Source organism: Micromonas commoda, chromosome 12 (genome assembly GCF_000090985.2).
Source record: "Micromonas commoda chromosome 12, complete sequence".
NCBI classification, from domain to species: Eukaryota; Viridiplantae; Chlorophyta; class Mamiellophyceae; order Mamiellales; family Mamiellaceae; genus Micromonas; species Micromonas commoda.
This window is the reverse complement of record NC_013049.1, coordinates 1,046,490-1,055,800: the sequence shown is the minus strand read 5'-3', so window position 1 is coordinate 1,055,800 and position 9,311 is coordinate 1,046,490. Positions and strand designations below refer to the sequence as shown.

The window sequence follows — 9,311 nt, the reverse complement described above, 5'->3', positions numbered from 1 at the left end:
GATCCGGTTGATGGACGACGACTAGTCCAGCGCCCTTAGTCCGACAGGGATCGGAGTGACCCCACGGATCTCGGTGTCGTTCGCGCGGTCGTCTACCGCGGTTTATTGACACCAAACGGTGCCTCGACGGAGTTGCGCCCCGCCTTCCACGCGGATTTCTGTCGGCTCTTCTTTTGCCGTTTCGGTTTTCACAAGAAATTTTGTGCCGTTGACCCACTCTCGACAGCACCATGCCAACCAAGCCCCTTCCAACCGTCCAAGAAGGACCGCCTCGGCGGAGGATGGACGACACCGTGAACAAGAGCGGGCACCGCAAAGTTGGCGGCGGCGCTCCGTACTGGGGCGCGGGAGGACCCAAGCTGCCTCCGCCCGTGTCGCCCAGGAAAAGCGACAAATCGCCAGCGAGGGCGCCGAGGGACTCCGCCCAGGACACCGGGGGTCTTGCCCCGCTGCTGGGTTCGTCCAGGGTCAACCAGCGATCCAAGCCCATTAAGAGCCCGTACGCGTCGTCGGTCAAACCCACGCAGCCGAGGGACCGCCCAAACGTCAACGTCCATCCTCCGGAGGGGACGCAGGGGGGCAAATCTCATCATCGAGACGCGGCGGTGGCCAGCCTGATGACGCGAGAGAAGGAGAAGCTCGCGGAGGAGGTGGTCGAGTCCAGAAGGCTACTGCGGGATATGGAGGAGCAGCTCCGCGTCGCCAACACCGAGTCGCTCCGTTTGGGAGCCGAGGTGAGGAAAAGGGACAAGACCATCGCGGCTCTCGGCGAGGCGCGCCACTCGGGACCCGACGGGGGCAGAGCCGCGCGGGTCACCGAGCTCGAAACCGAGGTGGAGACGTACCTGTCGGAGATTGCCCGGCTCGCCAAAGTGCTCGCGGGGGTGCACCTCGACGAGAAAAAGGCGGGCGCGAAGAAGGTATCGTTCGCGGCCGGGACGGGGACGGTTCCGGCGGCTTCCTCGGGGAGCTCATTCGAGGAGCTCAGCGAGGAGGTGAGGGAGCTCAGGGCACAGCTCGCGTTGGGGCCGAGGCTCTCCAAGTTTGGCGGGGACGGACGGAAGCGAACGGAGGATGCCACCTTGGAGGATGACCTTCACGACGCCGAGGAGAGGATCAGGTCACTGGACCTCCAATTGGAAGAGAGAGAGCAGGTGGCTCGGAGGTTGCGAGCCGAGTCGGAGCGGCTGAGCGCGAGTGGGGACGAGCTTCGACGCGAGAAGGAGGCGCTTCAACGGGACGCTTCGCGACTGAGGGAGGACAGGGAACACTTCAGGCGCCTCGCCGCGATGGAGGCTGCCGCGGCGGCGGCCGCTCGGGAGGAGGCGAGCGTGGCAAAGGCTGAGGCGGCCAGGACTAAACCGGTGGTGAGCAGGTTGAAGCAACAGCTGGTCACCCTCGTCGAGCAGGTTGACCAGATGCGCGCGGCGGGAGGGGCATCGGTTCGCGGAGGCGATACGGACATGGACGGGGCCTCCATCATCGCGCCGTCATCCGTCGACGCGACCGCATCTCGCGCGTTCAGGCGTCGCGCGGCGGCCGGCGGCCGGCTCGCGACGATGGCTGAGGAAGGGAGCGAGGAGGCTTCAGAAAGCGGGGTTCCGTCGAGGATGTCCGTCGAGAGCCCCGGGGCAAACGAGGGGGGAGGAGGGCGCGAGGAGGATGAGGACAGCGACGTGGACGAGGCTGACGAGTATCTCATCGCGGACGCGCTGGATAAGTCGGAGGCGTCCTCGTCGGGCTATTCCTCTTACGGCGCCGACGATTACGATGACGACGACGAGACGGCGACGAGGGACGACGAGACGCACGCGCGGTCGGATTCGGAGACGACGACGAGCTCCAAACGATAGCACGCCAGTTAGGGCGCCCGTCGTGTACTAATGTGTCGTACTAGCACGCAAGTAGCCGAGGGCTCTTCGTTCGCGTGGTGGCACTGCCGAGCGAGCGAGGGGAAAAATTTTGGCCACTCGCCGTCGCATCGGCTCGCCGCCGCGGCGGGAAAATGCACACATCAGATCCGCGCGGCCGGGATGGGGGTCATGTCCAAGCCCCGACGGGCTGGTTACGCGCGAGACCTCGCCGACGTTGTGGCGAGAGTGGCAGGAGACTATGCTCGTGACAAGCGTCTGTGCACCGCCGTCGCGGTGGGGTTCACCGGCTTGGCGGCTTATGCGCATTACATGACCTCCCAGCCCGCGATTGCCGAGCAGTTTCACCTGGTGCAGGAGGAGGCGAGGGCACGATCGAAAGCGAAGCGTGAGCGACGCAACCATCGGACGGGCTCGAACGTATCGACGATAGCATCTTCGGCGGCGAGGAACGGCACCCCGTCGTCATCCGCGCCAGCCTCGGACAACGAAGACTCGAAGCACGGTGTCGGCGATGGCGGGAAGGCGCTCGCCGAGGCCAAGGTCGCGGCTCCGAAGCGGAAGGTCGCGGCGGTCGACGCCACCTTCCTCAAGCGCATGGCTTTTATTCTTCGCATCGTTATCCCCGGGATCACGTCCAGGGAGGCGATGCTGCTCGCCATCCAGACTGTGATGCTCGTTACCAGGTCGTTCATCTCCCTACGAATCGCTCGCAAGGGCGGCGACGGCCTGCAGGCGGTCATGGAGAGGTCGTGGAAGAAGTTTTTCATGGTGCTCGGCGACTTCTTCGTCTCCGGCGTGGCGGCGAGCGTGGTGAACTCCGCTCTCAAGTACCTCACCAACTCCATCACCGTCGCCTTCAGGCAGAGGCTCACCTTGTACGTCCACGCCAGGTACCTCTCCAACCGAGCCTACTACCGAGCCGCGGTCCTCCGCGTGGGTAACCTGGACAACGCCGACCAGCGGATCGTCGAGGACCTGAACCAGTTTTGTGCCACGGCCTCGGACCTCTTCGCGAGGACGTTCAAGCCCCTCCTGGACGTCGTGCTTTCCACCCACAGGATGGGGGAGAGCATGGGGTACTCGGGTCTGACGATTCTCTACTCGTACTTTTTCCTCTCGGGCGCGGTGATACGCGCGGTCTCGCCGCCCTTCTCCGAGTACATCGCCCGGACGCAGAAGCTTGAGGGTGATTTCCGTCGAATGCACTCTCGGCTCATCACCCACGCGGAGGAGGTGGCCTTCCTGGACGGCGCCAGGCGGGAGAGGGACATCCTGGACGCCAAGCTCGACAAGACCACGACGTGGTCCTCATTCTACTTTTACCTCCAGTTCAAGCAAGGGGTCATCGACCAGTACTTCGTCAAGTACTTCGCGAGCATGATCGGTTGGCCCGTGCTCGCGTTTCCGTTCCTGGCGGACACGTCCTCCAGGTCCGCGGCTGAGATTGCGGCGCGGTACAGGGAGAGCGACACTCTCATCCAATCCGCGAGTTCATCAATCGGAGATTTGATGATGGTGTACAAGAAGCTCCAGCGGCTTGCGGGTTTCACGGCGCGCGTGATGGACCTCCTCGAGGCGGTGGACTCGATTCACGACACGAACGAGACGCGAACGGCGGGTGCGATCGAGGATGGGTCAAATGAGGGGGAAGATGTCGGCGCAGTCGGGAGCGTGGGTACGATGGTGCGAGAGTACGAGAAGAGGACCGGTTTGGGAAAATTGGACGGCGGGAAAATGGGACAGTCGGGCGGTAGCGGGCGCGGGGTGATTGCGAGCTCGTCGGAAGAGGGCGTGCGGTTCAGTGGTGTCACCGTTTACTCTCCCGACGGCAGATTACTCGTCAAGGAGGTAAACCTCACCCTTGCGCCCGGGGAGAACCTTTTCGTCACCGGAGCCAACGGCGCCGGCAAGACGTCTTTGTTCAGGGTCCTGGCGGGTCTCTGGGAACCAACCGCCGGGACCATCACCCGGCCCGACGTCGCGGGCGCGACCGACGAGTCTTTCCAGGTATTTTACGTTCCCCAGAAACCGTACCTGGTGAGCGGAACGCTGAGAGACCAGGTGATGTACCCCCTGCCGGGCGATCCAGAGCGAGACGATGAGGTGGTGGAGGCGCTGTCGAGGGTGAATTTAGGGAGGTTTGTTCGGACGTCACCCGAGGGGCTGGATCGACTTCCGCACGACTGGGCGGACGTGCTGAGCGGCGGTGAGAAGCAGCGCGTGGGCCTGGCGAGGTTGTACTTTCATAAGCCGGCGTACGCCGTGTTGGACGAGGCCACGAGCGCTATCAATCCGGACGAGGAGGGCGCGTTTTACTCTCACCTCGGTACGCTGGGAATCACCGCATTCTCCATCGCGCACAGGCTGGAGCTCAAGCGGTTTCACCACCAGCACCTGCACTTTCACGCAGACGGAACTGGGGGCTGGACGTTGGAGCGCATCAAAGGCGGGAAGCGGTAGCGCGACGGATGAAGGACCATCGGTGGTGAAGCGGCTAAACGTTGAGTACCTTCCAATAATCTAACTTCAGATGATGAACGACCGCTGGGAGCGACTTCGTTCCGAATTTCATCACGTTCATCTCCGTGTCGTCGCCGACGTCCGCCGCCGCTCGCTACGCCTCGTCGGTCCCGCCTCGCTCAAGACTTGGCCAAGAGTCTCGGATCGCCCGCCTCCGTGTTGGATGTCCGCGCCTTCTTGCATCATCCGGAATAACCTCCTGCAGTACATCTCAACCAAGACAGACGTGATAACGGTGACAGCTGCGTAAATCCCGAACAGAAAAATCAACACCTCAGTCCCCGTCATTACTTTCAACCAATCGAACGTTAACCCAAGCTTCTCGGCCTGGAAGAGGTGAACCACCCCCTCTGCTTCAGATAACGTGGGGAGATCTTTGATGACGTACCGGCATATCACGGTCATGATGCCCCACCCCGCCATGACAGCTATGAGAGTGCGCAAAAGCAGGTGCATACCAATCCCCTGCAGAACCCCAATCAAAATGAAGTGCAAGTCGGCACCTATATTTATGTCGGCGCCTTTACCCTGTTTGTAAACTACCTTTGCAACCCCGATGAAGATCAACAAGCTGTTGGCATATAACAGCAGCCGCATCACACTCATAATGGACGTGCGATGCTGCACGTACATCCTCCTGTTTGATACCGCTACGAACGCCTGCAGCAAGTTGCTGCCAAAAAAGATCAAGGTGTTGGGGAGCGTATCTGGAGGAGTGGTGTATTCCGCCAACACGCGCCTGTGAAAAGCCAACGAGGACATCATGGTGATGAAACATTTGACGATATCCGCGGTTACCATGTGCGACCTGTGCCAACGCTCGAATCGCGCCTCCTTCGCCCGGTCGCGGAACTCCAAGAGAGGCGCCCATGCCCTCGTGCGCTCCCACAGAAGATTAATCGTCGCGAAGTTGTGCCCGACGTAAACCCCAGAGGTACGGCTGGCTCCCCGAGCGTCCGACACCCCGCTCCCTCCTCGCGACGCCCTGGCCCTGTGGACCTCGACTTCAAACATCAGCCGCGAGTGCCTCGCCTTGACAAGAAGGATGAGCGCCGGAGCAACCACCAAGAAGAAGAAGTCGAATATTAAGCCGCGCGTGGAGAAGGAGAAGCCCCGCTCCAGAGACAGTTCGGCCTGTCGCGCGGCCGGCATCCTGGATGTCGGCCAACACAACCCGAGGGGTGAACACCGCCAAATCTCGTTGTCGTCATGGACGAGGACCTTCAGCGCCAGTCCCATACGAAGCATGACGAAAATCGTCAGCTGAAGGACCAGACTCATCAGATTGTCAACATGCCATCCCACCGTGCTCAATAGTCCCCACAATAATCGTGAGACTACGAGGTTCGCCCGCGACACTTCCCACGCGCCGCTGAGCACGTACCCAGCCATCGGGATCGTGAACGTTAAAAAACGAACAACAACCACGACGGCTTCGCGATGTGCCTCATACCACACGCGCCTAGCGCTCATAATCCACGTGTGCGCGACCATCACAATGAGTACTCCGGCGAGGGACCACATGCGTGACTCTTGTGAACCCTTCAAGCTCGCCTCGGGCCACGACGACGACAGACCGAACAGGGATTGTGACGCGGACAAGAACAACCGCAAAAAGCTGTGCCATAGGATGATACGCGTGCACAGCCTGTCCGTCGTGATCAGTTCCGTCCTCTCCCACGCGCGGAACGCCGCAACGACGAAGGGGACTTGAGAGGGAGCCTCCCACTGGCCTCCGCTGCGTCTTCCGGACATGCCGAGCTACGCCACCCGTGTGTGTTCGACACGCGGGAACCCGTTGTCCAAATTGTTCGGCCCGTCCTGAAAAAAAATTCGGCCGCCACATCTCGTAAAACTCGTCGGCACTTTTTGGAGGTGGGCAGTCCGTCCCCACCATGAGCGCGACGGCGCGTGCTTCGGTGGTTGTCGCGCGGCCCCGTCCACCGCCGCGCGAGGTTTCGTGCGAATCGCTCGCGCGCCATGGGAGGAGGCGCGCGATATCTTCCATCGTCGCGGTGGCCGCGTCGACGCTGGGATGGAGAGCTCCGCCCCCTTGTTTTGCCACGTCCTCCGATGAGGAGATTTCGTCGCTGCGAGCCAAGGCGGTGGACGCCTTCTCTTCCCGAGACTTCCCCGCAGCGCGCGACGCGCTGCGGCGACTGGCGCGTCTGGAGCCCGATAATCCCTCCTGGCGCGAAGCCTTGGGTCAGTGCTACGTCGATGCCGGCGAGGAGTCCGACTTTGCCTCCGCGGCGGAGGAGTTCAGCTTGGCGCTCAAGATGATTGACGACGCCGACCTCGAGTCGAGGGCCAGGATACTCAGTAACAGGGCGCTCGCGTGGGAGGGCGCGGGTAGGTGGGACGATGCCCTCGGAGACTACGACGCCGCGCTGGCCGCCGCATCCGACGCCGGGCTGCCCCCGGATCCCTACGTCCTCAACTCGCGCGGCAAATGCCTCGCGTCGCTCGGCGAGTACGAGAGCGCGAGGGACGCGTTCCTCGGCTCGGCGCGGGCGTTCGGCGACGCGGGGGGCGTGAACACCGCCAGGAACAACAAGATCAGGGGGGACGGGTACACGTTCGCGGCGTCCAACGCGGCGTTGACCCTGGCGCAGCTCGGGGATGTCGACGCCGCCAGAGCCGAGATGGAGAAGGTCTCCAGGCGCGCTCCGGGGAACGTGGACATGCGCGCGGGCCTGGCGGCGATCTACTGGTCGGAGGGGAGGGGCGAAGACGCGGAGAGGGAGTGGGAGTTCGCGTGCGATCGCATCAGCGTCGGGTGTTCGAAATACAGGTCCAGGGAGTGGTTGACTAACGTGAGGCGTTGGCCGCCGAAAATGGTGGAACTGTTGGACTCGTTCTTGCGCGTGTCGTGAGACGGTGGGATTGCGCGTGAGAGGGTAAATAAAGGAGGCCGTGCACTGCGTATCACGAGACCGTCTCCCGGTTCGCATCGGACGAGTCATCGCTCCCCGTCGTCGCTCCGTCCGCTCCTTCTTAACCCTAAACCCGTCCCCAACGCCCCTCCTTCTCGCCACTCGTCGCCGTCGAGCAGAAACTCCAACGCTCCGAGCGGCGGCGTCGTCATCCCCTCCGTTTCGTCGTCCCGTCTCGGCCCGAGCACGTCGTCGCCCTGGCCCCAGAACTTGTCCCGCTTCACCACCTCGCAGTCGCCACCCAACCTCACCTGGCACGATAGCCTGAGCCTGGAGTTCCCGGGTGGTCCGTGCGGTGGGAAGTTGAGTCTGATCCTCTCGGCGTCTGTCCAGTCCCGGGGTGTCACCGCACCGGACGGGACAATCTCCACCGCGCACGTGCCACAGGTGCCGAGCCCGCGGCAGTTTATCGCGTTCGCACCTCCGTTGTGAGGGGACTCCCCGCCCAGTAGCAGCGCGGTGCGGAGTCTCTGGCCGGGTTTCGCTCTGATCTCCTTTCCTCGGAACACGACGACGTAGGCTCCTTCGTCTCCAGACTCCCCGCCATCGCCTGGATTCGAAGACGACGACGCGGCGCGAGCGATAAGGTCACGAGCACCCCGCGAGGGCCTGGGAACCCTGAGACGTGCCGCGGAAGAAATGACGGTCGCCATCGTCTGCGCGCGGGGAGGTGTGGAAAAACGATGCAGCAGATTGCCGTGGTTCGAGATGAGATGTCAGCCGAGGCGAGTGGCGAGAAGTGTTTCGTCACGCTTACGCGGCGAGACAGCTGGGAGTAATTCAATGCTCCGCATTTTCTTACAAAAATGTTGCATCCACCGGCGTCCTCGACTAAGACGCGGGCGGCCTCTGCTATGTTGTACAGTCGTCTCCCAAGGGCGCACGACCAGCTAACCGTGAAAAACCAAAAATGTTTGCCTCCCAGCCACCGCCGCATCGAGCTCTCGACCCGCGGGGCTGAGGATGGATACGAAAAATTCAAATCACCTGTGCTGCTTGATGCGCTGCATGAGCACCATCTTCTGGTGCGTCTTGACCAGCGCCGCCTGCACCGCGGTCACCGTGCTCAGCGCGCTCACCCCCGACGCCGCGCCGTGCGACCTCACGTCGAACAAGTCAGAGCCGGGCCCCGCGCCTCCCCTCGGCACACCCGCCCACGCGTCCTCGAAGTCTTCCTCCTCGTCCATCGCGTCGTCCACCGCGTCGTCCAACGCGTCCTCGTCCCCCTCGGGCACGTCAGGCAGGTCCGCGTACATGTCCGCCTTGACGACGTTGTCGATGGCATCCGCCACGAGGTGCGCGACAACCTGCTCGGGCGAATGCACCTCCCCTTCGGAGTTGGTCTTTGAGCCGACGCGATCCGACTCGGGGGTGGTTGCGGTGGATGTGGGAGAGTTCTGGAGCGAAAGAACGCCCTTGGGGCTGGACCCGCCTCCCTTTGCGGCCGGGGTTGCCGTGGACGTTATGAACCCGTGAAACTGGGCATCGGCCCGTTCGCGCTTCATCGCCAGGATCTCCTTCCGCTGGTGCTCGATCGTCCGCTTCTGCTCCGCGAGCATGGCCATAGCCTCCCTAAGCTCAGCCTTGAGCTCGGCGAGCGTGTCGGCATCGACCTCCCTCCTCCTCGTCTTCGCCTCGTCTTCGGCGCGAACGTCATCGCCTCGTTTCTTCCCCTTTCCGATTTTCTTCTTGACGAAGACCGCCAGAGAACCCAGGCCCGCAATCACCACAGGGGCCGCCTTGGGTATCACGAGTCCCACAGCCGCCATATCTGGTCCCGATACGTCGCCTCCGCGGTTCCTACGCTCCGGCCGGCGCACAGAAGCCTCGCAGTCTGGCGCGACCCGTCGGCTTCGGTTGGAATTTTCACAACCTGTCATTTCGGGAGATCTGGCAGATTTTTCCTCGAAATCGCGCGAGTTGCAGGTTGAGAACCTCGAACCGTCGCGATCGCCGTCCCCCAACGTCCCAACGGTTACTT

The 9,311-nt window shown here is 62.7% G+C and overlaps 6 protein-coding genes across 6 annotated transcripts; 3 read left to right on the top strand and 3 right to left on the bottom strand.

Annotated features, from left to right (window-relative positions):
* Positions 1 to 281: 281 nt before the first annotated feature.
* Positions 282 to 1,853, top strand: MICPUN_62844 (predicted protein; the record flags this gene model as incomplete). The annotated part of the gene is made up of 1 exon (XM_002509365.1): positions 282 to 1,853. One exon carries the CDS (start codon positions 282 to 284, stop codon positions 1,851 to 1,853), a length of 1,572 nt encoding a protein of 523 aa, XP_002509411.1.
* A 180-nt stretch (positions 1,854 to 2,033) lies between these two features.
* MICPUN_62845 (ATP-binding cassette superfamily) lies at positions 2,034 to 4,449 on the top strand (the record flags this gene model as incomplete). The annotated part of the gene is made up of 1 exon (XM_002509364.1): positions 2,034 to 4,449. One exon carries the CDS (start codon positions 2,034 to 2,036, stop codon positions 4,332 to 4,334), a length of 2,301 nt encoding a protein of 766 aa, XP_002509410.1. The 3' UTR covers positions 4,335 to 4,449.
* Positions 4,450 to 4,451: 2 nt separating this feature from the next.
* On the bottom strand, positions 4,452 to 6,149 carry MICPUN_62846 (predicted protein; the record flags this gene model as incomplete). The annotated part of the gene is made up of 1 exon (XM_002509110.1): positions 4,452 to 6,149. The coding sequence occupies one exon, from the start codon at positions 6,147 to 6,149 to the stop codon at positions 4,452 to 4,454; it is 1,698 nt and encodes a 565-aa protein (XP_002509156.1).
* A 140-nt stretch (positions 6,150 to 6,289) lies between these two features.
* On the top strand, positions 6,290 to 7,270 carry MICPUN_103299 (predicted protein; the record flags this gene model as incomplete). Its single annotated transcript, XM_002509363.1, has 1 exon — positions 6,290 to 7,270. The coding sequence occupies one exon, from the start codon at positions 6,290 to 6,292 to the stop codon at positions 7,268 to 7,270; it is 981 nt and encodes a 326-aa protein (XP_002509409.1).
* An 86-nt stretch (positions 7,271 to 7,356) lies between these two features.
* MICPUN_62848 (predicted protein) lies at positions 7,357 to 7,983 on the bottom strand (the record flags this gene model as incomplete). The annotated part of the gene is made up of 1 exon (XM_002509109.1): positions 7,357 to 7,983. The coding sequence occupies one exon, from the start codon at positions 7,981 to 7,983 to the stop codon at positions 7,357 to 7,359; it is 627 nt and encodes a 208-aa protein (XP_002509155.1).
* Positions 7,984 to 8,313: 330 nt separating this feature from the next.
* MICPUN_103300 (predicted protein) lies at positions 8,314 to 9,099 on the bottom strand (the record flags this gene model as incomplete). The annotated part of the gene is made up of 1 exon (XM_002509108.1): positions 8,314 to 9,099. The coding sequence occupies one exon, from the start codon at positions 9,097 to 9,099 to the stop codon at positions 8,314 to 8,316; it is 786 nt and encodes a 261-aa protein (XP_002509154.1).
* Between the last annotated feature and the right edge of the window lie 212 nt (positions 9,100 to 9,311).